Consider the following 19,244-nt stretch of genomic DNA (forward strand, 5'->3'; position numbering starts at 1 on the left):
AAACACTTAAGCATGACCAGTGAAGTCAATGGGACTTAACTCAGGTTTAAGTGTCTGTTTATGTGCTTTCCTGAATGGGTACCCCTGCTTCAGCCTAGTTCAGGAATCAGCTGAAAACAACTCTTAGCACGGAAATCATTTCACATCCAAGACATGCTGCTGCTGCAAGTTTTACTAATGCGAGAGCATAGCTTTTGTGTCCTTCCTGCAAGACTGGCTCAGAATGGGAGCGTGGTTGCTCTCTGAGTAATTCTTTCAGGGGAGAGTAGTTCTTTCGCGGGATTGTTAGATTTCAGTAGACAGTAAGTTCCACCAAAAAAGCTGTGCTCAGAACTGCACTTACTAGTTCCACATATACCTAGTTTTTCCTATTCTTTTTCTTCCTCATATGTAACTGTTTAGAAAACCTTTCCCAGCTTTCCATCTTCCCAACATTTCATTTGCAAATACAAACGGAATAGGTACCTCCCAGCTATGGAGCTTACAGCAATAACAGTTGATCTTCAAAGTTAAAATTCATTAACGTTTGAAAACTTTCTGGAAAGAACAGGCCAAACTGGGGCACTGAGTAAAGTTTCCATGAACTAAAGTTTGGCCAAACCCTGGGACACATTTGGACTTTCCAGGTAAGCTGCGCCGCATCCAACATTCAAAGCAAATTCAAGCCACCCAAAGCCCTTATCACCTTAAAAGGCCCAGAAAGGTCTGGTGGTAAGCCTGATTTCGCACTGCTCCCTAGAATACAAGATTTCCTACGTACACAAAACCTTCATAACTCCCGTTATTTCCAGCTCAGCACCTTGCACTGTGCAAATCAGACCCTGGCAGCTGCGCAGTGGAAGTGGGGAGAGCTCCCCGTTCTGCACAGCGATGAACTCTGTGGGACCAGCTGGAAATCGAACTGCAAGTCTGAGAAGGAACCTTGTGCTTCTCCCGTTTCTCTGTCTGTAAAACATTCTTCAGTGCCCTGAAGAAACCTGAAAGGGTTTGGCCCTGAGCTGTATGCAGATTAAATGCCATGTTTGTCTGATTAAAACTCCATGGTCCCTTTCCTGATGAAAAAACTACATTCAGAAAACCTGTGGTTAAGGTAACCTGCCCCGTTGGGCCCTCTCTGAAGGCAACATGCATTTCCTCCGAGCAGTGTTGAGAGCCTAAGAGTGGGCCATAGTCCACTCTGGACCACATACACGCTCCCATTACACCCATATGTGCTCCACAGGGCCCTCATGGAGCCTGGGTAGCTGGCAATTGAAGATGCACAGCAACAGAGCATCCCATTCCGCCACACCATGCTGTCTCACCCTAAAACTCAGCTAACTACGTGCCTCTCCTTTCCACAGACGCTCAGCTCTGGAGCTCAGAACACGCAGTAGACATCCATCTATTACAGCACCACCTGGCAGGTAGTTCTTCGTTCTGGACTCTCAAAGCAGGGCTGCAACATTCCCTTTATCTGTGCAGCTAATATCTCATTCAAAAGCTCCCATCCCCACTGGGACTGCGCTCACTTCCAGCTCTCCAACTCAGATCCTGGGACTGCACAGCCTGTACATTAAAGGGAGGGTCCACATCCCACCCAAATGCCGAGGAAGCTGGTAGGCATGTACCTCCGCCCAGCTGGGCGCTGCCAAAGGGGACACAAGGCCAGAGGGTGAAACGATCTGCTCAGGCAGCAAAGGGAACTGACAACCAAGCAGGAGCTTGCTCTGTTGGGAGTGGTGGCCCCTGGCTCTCCACTGAGGGTTCAATCTCTAAGTTAAACCCTCAGCCTGCCATAAAATGTAACTTCTCGTGGTCTGCTACAGCTACCGACAAGGGGAGACTGCAGATAGTGATCCACAGTGTCGGGCAAAGGCATGGCTCGTAATGAGACTTGGCGCAGCCAAACTTCAAAGTGTAAGACCACTGCATCAGAGTTGTAAGTAGGGGGAGGGAAAACCTCATACCAAAGGAATAGCTCAGATCCACATAGAGGCAGAAACATCTATCTGCCGAGATGGATAATTAAACACCCATATTTAGACAAATGAATAGGTGAGAATGAAATTAAATCCTTATTATCTTTTTTTGGGGGGGAGGGGAGAGGGATAGGAAGCAGAACCAAGCACTCATTCCACATCTCTATGCCGTTATCACCAATTAGATTTCTGAGGCTAATGTACATCTTGCTTTAACAGGTTATTCATCCAATTGAAATCAAATTACTAATAATTTGCAAACTATCAGCTACACGAGCCCGTCCTTGGGTTGTATCAAGAGCGGTGAGCAGGAGGCAGTCCCTTACAAACTAATAACAGGAAAGGAGGGGGGTGAAAATAAAAACCATAGCCAGGCAAGCAAAGGTGCTACAAGCTGCTCCTGTCTCTCCCACCTCCTCACCCACCCAAGGCCTCAGACAGAGTGTGATCAGTTCAAAAATGTTCAATAAAAATGACCAGATGGGCCTCACAGCGACAGGAAGAGACAGGTTCCTGCACAGCTTTGCAAGCGGCGAGGGCAGTCTGAGGCGTACGCGAGCCGGGAGAATTAACAAACTGCTGCATCAGGCACCTCCGCAAGGAGGGAAGAGAACATCAGGGTTTGGTTTGTGCAAAGAATGAAATTGCTTATGTATGTATGTGAACCAAAAAAGAATTAACAGGAAGGGCTGAGGCTATTCAAGGCATCTCTGGAGCCTCTACCAGAATGAGAATCCAGCCCAGAAAAGAAAGCGACACAGCTGGCAAAATCACGGAGAGCAGCTGGGATAGTTCTTAATTTTCAGGTTGGTTTTTTCCTTCCCCTGTCACTTCTTTTTTACCCTAGCGGTAACTGCAAGCTTCCAACACCAGAGCGGCAACCACGGAAGAGGCCAGAGTGAGTCAGGCATGCCCGAAACATCTTGTCACCCCAGGGGCAGTAACAACCTCATTCTGCAGAGCTTCTGCACTGGGGCGAAGTTGCTTTCTGCTGCTCCCTTTGGCTCGCGCCACTGTCCCACGTGCATGCTGCAGTAACCAGTACACACGCCATGATAGTGTGGAGGATATTGGGCAGCATCCGACGACGGGAGCCGGTCATTACTGCCAGAAGGAGAACACACCACAGCCCCATCTCTCACCCACAGCCGTCCCTTTCTACTCCCATTTAATTATAAGACCAACACTTGGATGGAGTCTGTCTGTACCTCTCAGTTCTCTGTCACAGCCAAGACCACAGAGAAGAGCAAAATATTCACTAGGTTTCCCCACATCCTCTGGATCAGAAGGCTGCACTGAAGGGACAGGTTGGCAAAAGGGTGAATTAAGGACTTCTGTTCAACTGGCACAGCCCAACACCACCATGGTCACGGGGAATCCAGCGTGCCCTGCGTCAGGCGCCACGTGCCACCACCTTGCATGGAAACGCAGAGCACTTAGACACGCGGTGAGGCCTGTGCAATGCAAATCACGGTGCCGCAGGTAAGCGGTTTGGGAAGATATATCTGCAGGTGCCATTATGCAGGCACCTTGGTTGGACAGTCAGAGCTAGCTCCTCTCTCCTCCCTACTCTTCGCAGCTTCCACAATCTCCCTATATCCACATCACGCTACTTCCAGGCAGCCAACATTAAGAAGCTTGTGCAGGCAATGAACAGGGGTAGGGTCCTCTAGGAAACCTCATACATGATGCCTGGAAAATGGCCTAAAGATTACAGCAGGACTGAGCCAAGAGCACTTGCGGGTCAAGATTTCATATGCTTTTCTTCTTACACTTCACCTTTCTTTCTGGTCTCATATCTCCTTCCTGGGCAAGAAGGGATTTCTTGCTATTTATTATATTTTATCCTGCAGCATCCCTGAGAAGTAAGTAGCCGGTTTCTCTCCCCCTTTCTCCCCCTCTCTCCCCTCTCAATATATGTCCGCATCAGGTCAGTGACATGCTTCCTGGCACGCTGGACCAAGTCCAGCCTTTTCTCCTAGAGGGATCTTTAATATAGTTATTGAATATGGTGACTGTTATTAAGTGGTACATGGTTCAGAGAAAAAGGGGGAAGAAGGGAGGAAGGAGAAAAGAGAAGATAAAATAACAGGTTGCAGAGGAAGGAAGAAGGGACTGACAGAAAATAACCAGTGGAAGCCGTGAAAGAAGTGTCATAAAGCAGCATAGTATGTCTCCAGCCACATGAGGGGCCCTGCCTCCCTCCTTCTCTTGAGTCGTGGCAATTAGAAGAAGGGCTATCGAGTCTAATCTAAGAGCCTGGTTCACGGCTGGAGCCCAGAGCTCTTCTCTGTCGTGCGTCTAGTCCCTCTTCAGTTGTATGCTGCCTGGAAGAGCCCTGTCAGCCCAGAGCCCAGACACGCTCTGCCCTTGGCAGCAGGCAAAGAAGCAGTGTTGGGTGGCATATCCTGGCATGAAACTGAGCTCCACCAGAAGGGGATGTCGCACAGCTCTCGTGCCAGAGCAGCGCCCGGCTGGACCGCTCGGGAGCATTGCAGGAAGAGGCCGAGCAAGAGGAGGACGGCAGAGGCAGCGTTGTGTACATTGCACGTCAGCTGAGAAGGCGTTGGGACCTCATGGCTCTGAATTACAAGCAGGTGCATGTGACAAATATAATGGGGGAGAATGCTTGGGTTTGATCTTCAGTCAATTAGGGAGTCAAAGAGCAGCCTTATGGGATACAGGAAATAGCTTTCCACTTAGAAAGGCAGGCAGTGGAAAGGCTGACAGCCACTAGCCATTAAGGCTTAGTGGAGGTCAGTAATTTCACTATTAGAAAATGGACACTGAGTGAGGAGAATGCTGTAAAGCTGGTCTGCGAGGTGAGGGATGTTGGGGGACAGGGGAGAGCAATTTGCCCCTGTCTGGACTCTGTGCATGTTCACATGTGGACAGGGGCAAGGAGAGAGTGTTCCACCATCCGCTGAGTAAGCACCCTCATTTCAGATGCTCTCCTCTGTTTGAAGTAACACTAGCCCCATGCCAGGTGCTAGACACCGGGGTCACACTGCTGACGCAGCCAGAGAAGGTTCGGGGGTGTGGGGGGAATTACATAAAAAAAGGAGGAAGGACAGGAGAGCAATATGAGGTTCTCCAGAAATCTGTTTCTCAGTGCACAGGCACCTTGTTACAGGACAACTTTTGTTATTTCTCCTCAAAATGGCTTTTATTTTAGAGCAATATTTGGCAAGGAAGCCAGCCCGCTGTGTGCTCTCATTGTACAATCTGCTCCTACTTTTGCTCCCAGTCCTCTTTTTTTACTAAAAGAATTTCAAAGGCATTTTCGTCAGACATCTCCATTTGCACCTATCCCTTTGCACCGTTACTCAGTCCAGTGTACGTGTTTACTGATATCCCATAAGGGTACTTTCAGAGACAGGTCAGGTCAAAAACTTCCACCATTTTAAACAGGTGCTTAAATATTACTGCCTCTTATTATTAGCCATGCCAACACAGTTTTCTGGGGACTTAGACAAAGCTCTGTGTGAGCAGTTCCTACCGTACCTTGTTAAATCTCAGATGCTATCATTACATTTCTCCTCTTCTCTTTCCCTCCCCTCCCATACTAATGAAAAAGGCCAGTCTTTAAAATAGAAATTGAACTCCTGCACCCGCAAGCAATGTTGGGCTTAAATCCAACCACATGTGAGGATCTTACTGTTAAAGCTGAACCTTACTCTCTGGCTACACCGGCTTTCCTCTGTTTGGAGATTCTTGGGATAACATAATGGAGATCCTTAAAGGCAGTTTAAACCTCAGCATGAAAAAGCTCACAGGCTGTTCCTGAGGTAATGCATTTATCAAAGTCGGCTGGAATGTCCCAATGAGCGTGAGGAAGTTAATGCTCCCCAAACTACTGCAGAGCAATGGAACCTGCAGTCTCAAACTCCCTCTGCATTGCTTATTTTGTGACTAGGATAAACCAGAGAGCAGTAACAAAAGAGCAGACTGCCATAACTTTTAGTTTAGCTTGCTGGGGAGAGGCAGCTTAGTTAATAGTCTGCGAGAAAGGAAAAAGGCTTCATGAAGCCAAAGTTTCTAACTGAAGCTCTATATAGTTCTTGCACCAGTTCAGCTATGCCAGTATTATTATGACTAAAATAACCGTACAGTTGACACAGGTGCCTCAGTGTAGAAATGCCCTATACTGGTATCATTCTTTTGCCCAAATAGGAAAAACTATTTTCATAGCCAGACAAGCATTCTCACCAGGAGTACAACTCACCAGGTAAGTACAACTTAACCAAACCACAGTAATTAAGGCAATGCAACTGTTGCATGTAGGCAGTATTGTAAAAGAGCAAGATTTTCAGGAACCTGCAATCTGTTTGAAAGAAAATGGATTTTCCTCTGTGACACTGTCCCAATAATCTTCAGCGCGGAGTGCTTACAGTCTGGGTATCAGGCTACGGTATCAAGCTCAGCAGATGCCTCTGGTTACATGAGACAAGATTTTAAGCCCTCTGCCTTCCAGACAGGAGGCATAACGCACAGGCTACTTAGCACACCCTGCAAAGCAGGCTAAAGAGGACTCAAGGGGTCTCACTACAAGATGAAAACATTCTCCTTTAAGCTTGGGTCACCTGGCTTTCAAAGCAGATGAGCCAAGCTCACTTCAGTGTAAGCTTAATTACCTATGTGCAAGACAGCAAAGTGGCACAGTTTTGCAAGGACTTGGTTGTGAAATAAGTTGGCGTGCACTGAAATACACCAACTTCAGCGGTAGTTACAGGCCTCTGCTCTGTTCTAGGACTTCAAGAACATTATGTGGCAGGTTTTCTCTGCCTCAGACCTCCTCTGAAGGCCATCGCCATGGGCAACTGCCTAAGATCACAGAGGAAATCACTGTCAAAGGCTAGGGTGAGGGACTAGCTGAGGAACTAAGCTTCCGACTCCTAATCCCTAGAGCCTTTCTTCACCAATGCCTAAACCTCAAAGTAGCAGCATGCATTCCCTTGTGCCAACAATGGAAGGAAACCGTCAATATATAGGAAATTGGGAATAGCAGAAAAAAGAAAAGGCAACAATGGTCAAAGCAATAATGCAAGAGTTTTTAATGTAAGTGCATGCAGGTGTGCACGAGGGCCATCCAGGGGCACAAGAGGAAAACACAGGTTTGCTCAGGCCCTGACCTTGTTTTCCTGCTATCACAGTTTAACCTATTTCTTCCTCTCAGTGAGAGACAATAAAACCTCGGCCCAACCCATCACCAATCGGGGAGGATACAACAGGTGAATTAAAAACAGAAAGCAGATGGGGCACTGTCTCTGCTGGGCCCCAGCTGTCATGTCTGTGAGCTGTCTAGCCTTTATGATGCTGCTGCTGTCTCTGGAGCCAGCCCCGTCACACCTTCCACCCCAGTCCCTGGGCTGCTAACGACACTGGGAACAGAGCCAGAGCCTGCTCCCTCCAGCAGGGCTGTGCAAGAGGGTCGCTTTCCATTCACTGCTCTTGAGCAGGTGGAAATGGCCTGTTCCTCCCCATCTTTGGGACAGGAGGGTTGGGGGACCCATTTGTAAGGGACAAAATCCTTGGAAATGCCAAGGGATTTGAGCAGTAGACGTTCCCTGCCTGGGCACCAAGCACTGAATGACATGCTCTTTTTTCTGTTATTACTGCACTCATGAAGAGCGCTGCCTGGCCCATTTCCCCAGTTATTCTAACTTCCCACACACACACACTGCATCAGAGCTCCCAGGAAAGTAAATGAAAAGGAGAACAACTGTACAAAAGCAATGAGAGTCTAGCCTACCTGGTAAGAATCACGCACTCCTCTAAGGAATCAAGACAAAGCTTAAACAAGAGACCTTCAGACAAACTGATTGAAAAGTACTGAAAAGCACAGAAATGGTAAGCTGGGGGCCCTTTGGCTAATAACTATTAAGTATTTTTTCTTCATTTCCTAATAAACAAGGCAAAGCGATTACAGTAATTAAAGATTTAAGATAAGAGCACTTTATATTTGGGGGGCCCAGCATATCAATTATATAGTTATCATGTTGTTCTCCCTCCTAATGAGGCAATCTAGCACTATAATTTTGCAGAATTAAAAGCATAATTAAAGGGGGTAGGAGAAGAAGGGCAGTTTACCAAAACTGATTAGGAGGGTTCCCTCTCCTCTGTGGCTCCTGTGCGCATGCACAGTGCGGATGCATTCCCCAAACACCTTTTCATTTCCAAGTGATAACCCTTGAACATGGCTGTTGGACAGCTGCAATGATAAACCCAGCCTTTAATTACAGGCAGGCTTTATGAGGAGAGCTGGTTACTCTTTTGTCTCCCTACTTTCAAGCTCTCAGTTGCTGAATGTACCAGCATCTGCTGGAAGGCAAGGGGGGAAACAGCTTATCTACTCAGGAGCAAGAAACGCATAAAACATAAGAAAAGCAATTACATGCCTTCGGTTTCCACTCCTCTGTTTTTATAGTGCTCGTCTTAGAATCTGAGTGATTTTATGCATCAGAGGAAGATGACAATCAAGATGAGTTGCAATGATATGCATGGGAGGCTGAGACTCAGTGCCTTCAAGTATTTATTTTTCTGTAGTTACGGGTCTTCTAAACATCATATTTTTTCAGAGGGATGAGAGAACCCAAAATTTTGCAGCTGAATATTACATGCACTGAGACTATACATGAGAGCCCAAGTGATGGATACCAGAATGTAACTCAAGATGATTCCTTCTCCTCTTCCTTTAACCCTGCCTGATTCCAGGATAAATGTACATAGGACAGAGAAAGACACAATCAAAATATAAGTATTGAGGTAAGCCGCGGTATCTGAGTGACTCTTTGCAACCCCGTTACTTCTACCTCTAGACTACAGAGGCACTCAGGATCAGTAAGACACGGCTATGCTCTTTGACACTTGTAATCAAGAACAGTTAACAACAACCACTGCTGCTACCTCCTTCCCAAACTCTGCTCCCCAACATTTGATTATCCAGTTTATCTTACATCAGAATTTGGGGACAACTGAAAGCAGAAGGCAGAACCTTGGACCCCCACACCTCTGGGTATTTTCAGACAGCTACGCAAAAGGCCCACGGATGACTTCTTGGTCATGCAATTCATTGGCCTCGCCAGGCACAAAGATACAGAATGCTGGACAGAGGGTGAAATCCAATTTACAGTCCGCAAATACAGACGCCTTTAGTGCAAACGCAAGGCCCATGGTGTAAGGCCCCACAGAGCCCTACTCGCCACAAACAGGAGTAAGTAGAAAAGAGGACCCAACAACTCTTTCTGAGCTATGATGTGACAGTTGTATTTTAATTCCAGGCCGTGGAGGTGACTCCATTAGGCAGCCTGGGCAGTATCGGCCCACAAAGGCTGGTCACCTGCTGCCCAGCTTTCTCTGTCTTTGCTCTGGCAACACACCACTCCCTGGCAGGAAAGTACCTTCTTTTCATGATACTGATATGGAGATCCTCCTCCTGCTTTACTTCAGGGTGTTGACCATTGCTCTTGTCACTCTCTTCACTGTCGTCACTATGCGAGAAAATTGAGGTCAGCTCTTTCTTCGGGATCCTGGTTGGAGGTAAGGGGATCGTCCTCTTCTCTGCCAGGCGACCCCGGTTCTGGCACGGGATGGAATTAGTTGGAATGGCAAAGGGCAGAAGGAAAAGAGAAGAAAACAAGAAATTTGGTTAGGCAATCCAGAACCAAGCGGCTCCTCTCAAACGGCTGCCCTGTGAAAGCAATGCGGTTAGTCATTGCAGGTTTCAGACTGGTAGGTTGGGTGGGCAAAGGCTATGTTCGCTTTGCAAATGACTTTCCATCACAGGCATATATCTATATCTAGTTCTTCCAGTTCTAATATTCAACATTCAATATTCCACCCTCTCCCAAACCTCTTCATTCCTAGCTTGCATCTCATCCACACCAACAGCAAAGGAAGACGGCAGCAGAATTAGAATCGTAGAATGGTTTGGGTTGGAAGGGACCTTTAGAGGCCATCCAGTCGAACCCCCTGCAGCGAGCAGGGACATCTTCAACTAGATCAGGTTATCAGAGCCCCGTCCAACCTGGCCTTGAACGTCTCTACGGATGGGGCCTCCACAACCTCCCTGGGCAACCTGTTCCAGCGCTTCACCACCCTCATCATAAAAAAATCCTTCCTTATATCTAGCCTGAATCTACCGTCTTTTAGTTTAAAACCATCACCCCTTGTCCTATCGCTACAAGCCCTACTAAAAAGCCTGTCCCCATCTTTCTTGTAAGTCTCCTTTAAGTATTGAAAGGCCGCAATAAGGTCTCCCCGGAGCCAGGCTGAACAACCCCAACTCTCCCAGCCTGTCTTTTTTAGGCACCAATCTCTCTCTCCAGAACACTTCCTACCAGATGTTGCACACCAACACAGCAGAATAGGTTAAAGTAAACCTTTGCCAGTAGCCCAGGGAAGGCACGACCCGGATTATCCAGAACATTTCTAAGCGCAATGGGAAAGCCGCCTATGCCAGCCAGCAGCAGGTTTCCCTCTCGCACCAGTGAAGAGTCCACATCGATTTCAACTTGAACTTCCGAGGCTACTTCTCCCTGTTCATCTGCATGCTCAGATGAATCTAGCAGGTCTCGCCTTGTGCAGACTTTGCCTAGGTGGTCCTGGCAGCATAATTCCCTCAACGATTCACTTCCGATAAGACCCAAATAAACAGGACAATTCCAAGGAGGCAAAAGCTGCTGTTTCACTGCATGTGTATTTGTGTACAGAACCTAGCACGACACGGCCCTGCTCCCAACCTCCTACGTTCTGCGAGTAGTGAGAATGTGTTATAGATTTCTCTGTCCCTGCACCCTTTGTGCCTGATCCACAAGAAGGTATGAGCCTAGTGCAGCCTTCCCAGAGTGTGTTGGGTTTTTAGCTCTCACTGTGGTAGGACATGGTTCTAGAACTTGGGGAGTTTAGTTCAATCTGTGATTGACCAAGACAGAGCGCCATAATACGAGCACTTACAGTGGAAGATGTACATTGGAAACCCAGGGAGACTGTAACGTCATTGCCCCACAGGATTCAAAATTTCAGCGAACAAAATCATGAAACTGGGAAAGGAACCACAGCAAGGGGAAGTGAAACACAGTTTCATGCACGTTCTTTGTACAGGTATGTAGGCATACTTCCTTCAACAGCACAAGTCGTAGAAAAGAAACATGTTTTCAGCAAGGACTGGAACAAAAGGAAGAAAGGCACGTGAAACAGGTCGAATAAGTGCAGAGTAACATTTAACTAGTAACAGTTTCTCTGTAACATTGACTCCAACTTTCCAAATAAACCTGGCAAAATGGAAATGTCCTGGGAAAGCCAGTCAGGCTCTCTGCAGGGGAGAACGGAGCAAGACTATGTGATAGAAGAGCCCATGTTTTTTTAATTAAACAAATTAAGAACTTTCCACAAATACAAAACAAAAACTTCTTGTTTACCTCTGTCAATAAATTCCAGTTGTGGTCATTAAGGGGAGGCCTAATCGTTGTGATAATTAGCTAAACCCATCTGGAAGGCATCACCCCAAGGAGGCAAATTAGCTTTCCCATTCTGATGCACTTCCAAGCCAAGAACACAGCTGTCTGAACAGCAGACACCCAAGGGAGAGAAGAGCTGTGGGCCAAACTGGCTTAAAAATGGGAAAACGTGTGTATACAAGGAAAAAGATATGGACTTTCTTCTTGAGAGAACATGAGGAAGAAAAACGCACCCTTGGACAGCAACAAGGTGAATGCTCCTACATCTCTGAGTATTCCAAGTACAAAACTGGGATCAAGCTGCAACAGGCTCTGTGGTGAGTCCAAATGCCCAGGCTCAGACACGGGAGAACACCCTTACTGTGAATATTGCTGGGGACTCTCAGAGACCCACCTGCGCGAGGTGAATTGCTACGGTGCGAGGGGCCAGCTGCATCTCTGTGACAAACAGCAAATGCCTTTTCTCATCCCTCTGGGCCCCCCACACAGCAGCAGAGACCCACACGCACGGCCCTTCGCAAAGAGGTTTCTCACTGTCTGTTCCATGGAGGAACACGTGATATAAATTGCGCGTCTCCTACCCTCGAAGATTTTTCACATACTCGGTGCATTTCCACGCTGCCCCCTTCCCTGCTCCAGTGCCTACAGAGAATGGGCACAGACCGTACCCTCTGTCTAAGGCATCTCGGTGACTCTCGCTTGCACAGTGTCGAAAGGACAGTAGGGAGAAGAAGAGAGAAAAGGAAAAGTGAGGGGAAGGAAAGGAAAAGCGAGGAGGGCAGTATCTGCACCAAATTTCTGTCAGGCTGAAAAGCCACGACTTGATATCAGCACGAGCTTTCGCATGCCAAAGCTTTATATATTTTTCTGAAGTTGCAATTTATCGTAACAATTAAAGGGGGAGGGAAGGGAGGGTGTGCAAATTTCCACTTCAAAATAATTGCAATTCACTCTCTGCTGTGACTTCACAGGCTAAAGAGAACGGCACTGATCAGATACTAAAAATCATTTTATGGCCATTATGGTACCTTCGAGCAGTTACCAGGCCTCAGTGACTGCCCAGGGACTCATCAGCCCTAACAAGAGTGAGAGTGCAGCAAAAAGGGAGGCACTAAACCTAGAGAAACAGCCCACCAGACCAGGAACATTGGTTCCCCTTTTCCCCTGCCCCTCAGAATGCTTAGTCTTTGCCTTTCTGTAAATGGTATCCTTACACCTAAAGCTGCTGCATATATATACACATCTATATACACACACATATATACGCCTATATATGTAATATACAATTATGTATATACATACCTATATAGGTATCACCTAACACACAGAGAGCTTCTTCCCTTAAAAGACAAACAAACGAACACGAATGGAAAGGAAGAGCATCTGCATCTGCAGCAATCGCCGGTTGCGGATGACCTGAACCACCTCTGTTCTGACCAGGGGCCACACATGGACACACCAGAACCAGGGCCACAGCGGTCCAGTGCCCTTGTAAACGCCTGCATTCTAGCACTAGCAATGCATTTGTTTAAAAGTTGTGTTTACTTTGGACTTTGTATTTTAGCCATTAGGTCTGGGGCATTTTATTTGTTTATTTATTCATTTATTACGTTTCTCCATTCCCAGAAAATTAGAATAGACTGAGCCAATCAATTTTGCCTTTTGTGTTCATCTATAGTCAGTTTTGAATCAATTGCACTTTCTTAATCTGTTTAGAGGCATTCACCAGTAGATACACATTACTTTTAAATTAAGCACAAAGGTAGCCAGAAGCCTGGTCCAGAACCTGCTACAATCAATTGTCTTTCCATTGACTTGAAAGGGCCCTGGTCCAAGCTGCAAATAAAAAACACTCGTTTGTGAGATGCATTTCATCCAAGGCATCATTCTTATGACCCTGGCTTTTGCTGAAGTCCTTTGCCAGTTGTGCAGACAGCTCACAGGACAGGAATGTACCTAGAGAGCTGAGCAGTGTATTGAGATACCTACAGTTACTCAGATTCCGGGTTATCAACTATCGCTTGGCATGCAGTGGCAGGTAGTAAAGCATGCACTTAGCAGGGCGGTGTTACGTGCAAGAATACTCCCAGAGACTGCAGTGCCATCGCTATATACGGGCAGGTACATTAGGATTTATAGATACTTGATGTGAGCCTCATAATCTCATATTAGAAAAGCTTGTATTTGTGTGTCAGTGTCATTACGGAGTCATCTCATATACTAATGAGATGCTGATGTTGAACCGTGAACCCTATAAGAAGGTTTGAATATTTTGAAAACAAAACTGCCTCCCAAGCTGTTGATATTCATTGGGATGCCTGATGTTTGGGAAAACAACCCAATCAATAGTCACCTAGTGCCAGAGAGCCAGGCATCTTGGGACTCTAGCGCACCCCTGTTAAATAATTCCATCTTTACACACATGAAGAAAAGGGGGAAGGTGTGCTTTGCCAGCTGGCTTGCTTAAACTAGTAGGGCTGTTTTGGCCAGCGGGTCAGAAGGAGCATTTTCTATAGCTGCAGAGCCAACAGCTGTTAGTACAGGTGCAGTAACCCCCAGCAAAAAAATGAAGCATACGTAGTGGTAAATATGTCTTATAGCTCAGTCCGGCAGCGCCAGGCTGCCAGGCTGCCAGCTCCCTGCCCCAGGGAGCGCAGACAGAAGGTGGTATAAGGAACAGATTACAGCCCTGAAAGCAGGGGGAGCACAGGATCCCCGCTGAGGACCTGTTGTCAGCACGTACATCTGTGGGTGAAATACAGCCGGCCAGCCAGCACGCTGCCGCAGAGTTACTGCACAGGTGCGGTCCCCTGCCCTGCAACGAACCCTCCAACAACCTCTTCGGTGCCTGAGAGGAGTCAAAGATGTTTGCCTTCAGGACAAACACTGACTCAGAGGAAACCTCTTCAGAGCTTGCACCTTCCTTTCATACCAGGGGTTTCCCCCACCCTTTGGATAGAGGGCGGGGGGATGGAGAACAGGGTAACACTTACCCTCTCTTTAATTAGTGTAACTAGAAAGTAAAACATGTCTGCAATTCTCTGAAGCTTTTGCAAGGGTGAGTGTTGAGGGCACTGCAGAACTGCCTCATATTAGGACTCCCTTGCCTTTATACATTGTTAAAGATTAATTTTGTGGGTTATGATACCAGCTAACGAAACACAGCTGGAGTTTGAGTCAATAACCCTCTATTCCCCAGACACATTCAGCTACCCACCCAGCCGTTCCTGCGTCAGCCCAGCTTTCAGTCACTCACCACTTCACCCTCCTAGGGTCTTTTGACACCATTAATTGCTTTCATTGCCTCTCAAAGTATTGTCTGGGTGGGGGGTTGCTTTGTTTTTAAAAATCACAGAGAGGCATATTTCCTTTCCCCAGGAAAAATCAGATGGGTACCAACACACAATTTAAAGTTACCGATTACCCAAGTCTAGAGATGAAACTACGAGTAAAAACCAACAGCTTGGGAACAGTGGTAGGTTACCTGAGCGGAGAAGCCTGGAAGCCCGATTGTTCTGTCATGAAAGCAAGGGACCATCAGAAAGATGGAAAAGAAAACAGTGGTGATGTTTCTTCCCTTCCAGAGAGCGAGGGAAAATTCCGCTCTGTGTGGCTAAGCAAGGTCAGCAGAGTTACAAAATAAAATCTTTCTCCCCCCACCCATCCAACCCCCTCACAGCTCTCCCCTGGAGCTGTGTTCTCCCAGCCAAGAATACCAAAACCCGAACTGTTGCATAAGAGGCCTGGGAGAGCTTGCAGACGGAATGACGGGCGGACAGCACAGGACTTGGGGGAGAGACAGGAAGGGAGGGTTAGGAAAGGTTTCCTGCCCTGGGAGCTACTGCAACAAGGTCAAAACAGCTGAACGCCCTGGTGTGACATTCAAAGTCAGCCAGAAAAGGAAAGATTCCTCGCAGAGAGAGTCCCTGGTGAGCATTTAATTGATCCCAGCAATGGAAAGGCCTCCGCTACGAGAGCTGCAAGGCAAAAAGCTCCATGGAAAAAAAATGCACATGAAAGCAAAGCTTTTGCCAGTCCACATTAACTGCCAGCCAAACTGTGGACATCTGATCCCATTGGGAATTGACCCAAGAAGATGAGCAGGTGCAGTCCCTACGGACATCGCTTCTTCAGCATCCAAATCAGTACTAGAAAAAAAGGCACCCAAATGCAAATGCACAGAGTTTGCACACTGATAAAAATATCAAAGCTGTTTGCAAGATGATTCACGTGCCTGTGATTCAACTCTCAAAAATAATTTCTCTCGGATAAAAAAAAAAACACTCTGCAGAAGCAACAGCACATGCATTCTTTCTGTATACGTAGATCTGGGAAATACAGGGAGCAGACAGGGAATGCTGGGGGGGAGGTAAGAGGGGAGGTTTGTGCGCTGCCAATGCTGGGAGCTGAAGAATGCTAAATCTTTTCCATATGTGAAGGAAATCCTCAAGTCCAGACAGCATTTTCTCTCTCTTTTTATTGATAATAAAGATAGGGAAAAGGAAAAGGGGAGATTCTGAGAGCCTGGAATATTTTTCTTTTACTTTTTCAAATAATAAACCTAGTCAAATGAATTTAATTAGGGACATTACACAGCAATGGAGCCCACGCATCCCCCTGTAGGATAACTGACAGAGTTTGCATTTACCTTCAGCTGTGATTAGCGTAAACACCTAAGAAAGGGTCAGTTGCCTTCCAAGATAATCCTCCACTCTCCCCTGGGCCTTCATTAGGGATTCTAGGCCAACGTGCTACCAGGCCGACTGTTTCGGTGGTAAATCCGGTACGGGCGCAGTTCTGCTGCCCTGGGCTTTCCAGCGACTCCGTCAAAACTGAGGTCACAGGCAGAAGCAGCTGTCCAGCCTCGCGTCTTACCTCCTGCTCCGGTGCTCAGTAATGAACAACTGAATAAAACAACAGTCGGCAGCCTTCCGCTGCATCTATTTTTCTGCCTCCCTGTCAGCTGCAGTCCAGCCCTTTAACCTGACCCGACCACTAATAGGTTTATTATTTATCATCTCTTTCCAGTGACACCAATGTTACACTGGAAGTTGCTGCAGCACAGGAGGGATGGTCCGAAGGACAGAGGAAGCAGACGGGAACGGACAGCGATGGTCAGGCGGTACAGACCACGAAGACTCTTCCAAGTTTTGGGGACTGTGTCGCACTCTTCAACAGAGTCTCCTGAAAGTGGTTTACAATTTCTGGCAATGAGGAGAGGCAAGCTGAGGAGGCAATCTGTCATAGCCGGGCAGGCCTAAGAGCTGTAGCCAGGGGGACGAGAGACTCTGGGAATAACTGTACCCCGGCAGGCTCTCTAGGTCTACGCTTGATGACGCCTCATTAACAGTTTTGAGTTGTCATCAACTGGTTTATGCAGAACCTATCAATTCCAGTACAGAGTATTTTATCTTTTGAGAGAGAGAAGGAAAGTATCTCAAAGAAGAAAATTACACTTAACCACAGTTTCCCTGTGTGATCCTAGGCATCTCACTTGGCCCCATCACACTCAGTCTCCCTGCTATAAAAAGCCATTAGTAACACTTTCTCTCCTTTGTACCTCTTTCTCTGTACTGTTTATATTGTAAGCTCTTTGGAGCAGAGGATGGTGTGTTCAGTCTGAGGCTGTGTGTAGAAACAGGGCTGTAGGTACCACTAGAACTGCAGAAAATATTTATCTTTTAAACCAAAAGAAAGTTACACGGAAGGGAAGCTGCAGCTCTTCCCATCAATATTAACAACATTATTTTCGGAGGCCCTAAAGAAACAGATGAACAAGATCTGTGAACAGAAGGGAACGTTTCCCATTTATTACCTCTGAGTGAGTTACAAAGCCTAAAGGATAATTTGTTAATAGAGTGAGAGCTATGCTTTTCTGGGAAAGCCAACTGGAATTTCCAGTCTTTGAAGGGAGGTAACTCTAAGAGAGAAAAATCTATCCGTCCTTCGGAGCTACCTGTTTTCAAAAGCTCTTTGGAAGAAGGCTGAAAAGTGGCCTAGTCTTTGTTTTCTGTGCCTGTTCCACATCAAGTAACTTCACCCATTTCAGTCTGAGGTTGCAAAGAAGGAAGCAGAGATGTGAAGCCAGGTCCTCAGGCAATGCAAGTCAGTATTAATGGAGTAAAAGCCAACTTACACCAGCTGAGGATGTGGTACACTGATGCTATCTCCTAAATAAAAGCAAAACTTACATATTTTTCTCTTTTTTCTTTCCTTTCCTGCTCCTCTTCTCTGGTGAAGAGACAAGGAGCAAAAGGGCATGGATGCTTTCAGACATTTTGCCTTCTTTTCGCGCACCTCACTGCCGTACCTTTCGAGTAGCAGAAAGACAACAGAACAAAATAACTGTCCATCATTCCCCCAGGCATTAATGTTTCACTCCAAAGTTTCATTACATCAGTTCCAAGAGAACACAGCCTTTCCCAGCGAGTCTGAAATATTTCATCAAGAGGAATTTGACTGGGGTTTATGCTTTTATTCTGCTCTGGAGACATATGCTTAAAGCATTTCTTTGAGATGCTTGAGATTTCCAAGTGTGGCTTACAGCCTGCTCAGCCAAAAGGAGACAGAGCCAGGCTTTGTGCAAGTCCTACAAGAATAAGGACCAGCCACTGTAGCTTTTCATTGGGTAGAGTGAAATTCCTGCCTCAAGTTCTGTTTTGATCTTTTTTTTTTTTTTATAAGTCTTCACTGTCATAAAGAGCAACTTTCACAGAGATCAAACAGAAACGTTAAACAGTTCCTCCCGAAATGGATGTTGTTGCTGTATTGGAAACCAAAAGAGGCTTTATCTAAACAGTTCAGCGTGTTTTACAAAGTTCAATAATTATTATCTTCACTTAATGGGACAGACAGACCTGAATTTGTGAGAGCAGTTCCTCCTTTCCCTTAGTTGTCCATATGGAAGAAGATTTTGCTGCTGCTCTAGTTATTGAGAGCTACAGCTCTCAATTGGAAAAATCAGGTCCAACACCTTCCTAAAAGTTGGGCTTCCAAAATTTTGAGGTGCCCCATGATCACGGGTGACTTTGAAAACGCAAACTCCTGCGGGTGTCAGTGGAACGCCCACTGTGTCAGTCTGTGACCCCAGCCACACTCACCTCAAACACCCTGGTGTTAGACCAACCCAAGAAAAGCCTCCTGTCCATCCCCCCAGCTGGACCACTCTCGTCATGGGCAGAACGAGATGGAAACTAATCACAGGACAATTTTTCTCAGCTTTAAAAAAATTCATTTCCCAGCAGTTTCCCTAAAAACTGAAGCAACCAAACTGACGGGAGCAGAGAAACAGCAGCTGCTCCACACAGCGGAGACGGAGTAACCAGAGCTTTGCATTACATCCTAGTATTCCCCAGGGAGGCTGGTGCCAAAAATCAGCCACATCTGCCTCCATGACAGGACCACCCAGCAGCGCAGCACCATCCTCCCTGGATGGTAGGCATGCCTCTTCAAGAACCTGGAACTCAAGCCTTCAGTTAACACCTGCACAGAGGTCATTCAGGCTGGTAAAGATATAAAAGGATCCACGTACTGTAGTGTTTCATCTCTGATTCCAGCAGTGAAGAGCAGATCAGAAAAATCAGAGGAGAGGGCTGCCACTGACTGAGGGAGCAACAGCCAGGTCTGCCCACAAAGTTTCCTCTGAATGACTCAACCCTCCCGACAGCCAAGCAAACTTTGAAAATCCAAAATAAATAAGAAAACTACAAAAACTAATTAAGACACTGCTTCCACTTTTGAAAATGAAAAAAAAAAAAAGCCTGGTGTTTAAGCAGATATCATACTCTTAAACTTGCAATACCAAAACAAAACAGAGAAAGGTGTG

At 46.6% G+C, this 19,244-nt stretch overlaps 1 protein-coding gene across 9 annotated transcripts in view; it reads right to left on the reverse strand.

Moving 5' to 3' along the window:
* SAMD11 (sterile alpha motif domain containing 11) overlaps nt 1–19,244 on the reverse strand; it is a 188,833-nt gene that overhangs the window by 78,698 nt on the left and 90,891 nt on the right. For all 9 annotated transcript variants that reach the window (XM_064470078.1, XM_064470077.1, XM_064470074.1 and 6 more), the window contains one exon: nt 9,362–9,540. In XM_064470078.1, the coding sequence (XP_064326148.1) occupies nt 9,362–9,540 (179 nt within the window). The remainder of the gene's footprint in view (nt 1–9,361; nt 9,541–19,244) is intronic.

This window comes from Phalacrocorax carbo, chromosome 20 (genome assembly GCF_963921805.1).
Source record: "Phalacrocorax carbo chromosome 20, bPhaCar2.1, whole genome shotgun sequence".
NCBI lineage: Eukaryota > Metazoa > Chordata > Aves > Suliformes > Phalacrocoracidae > Phalacrocorax > Phalacrocorax carbo.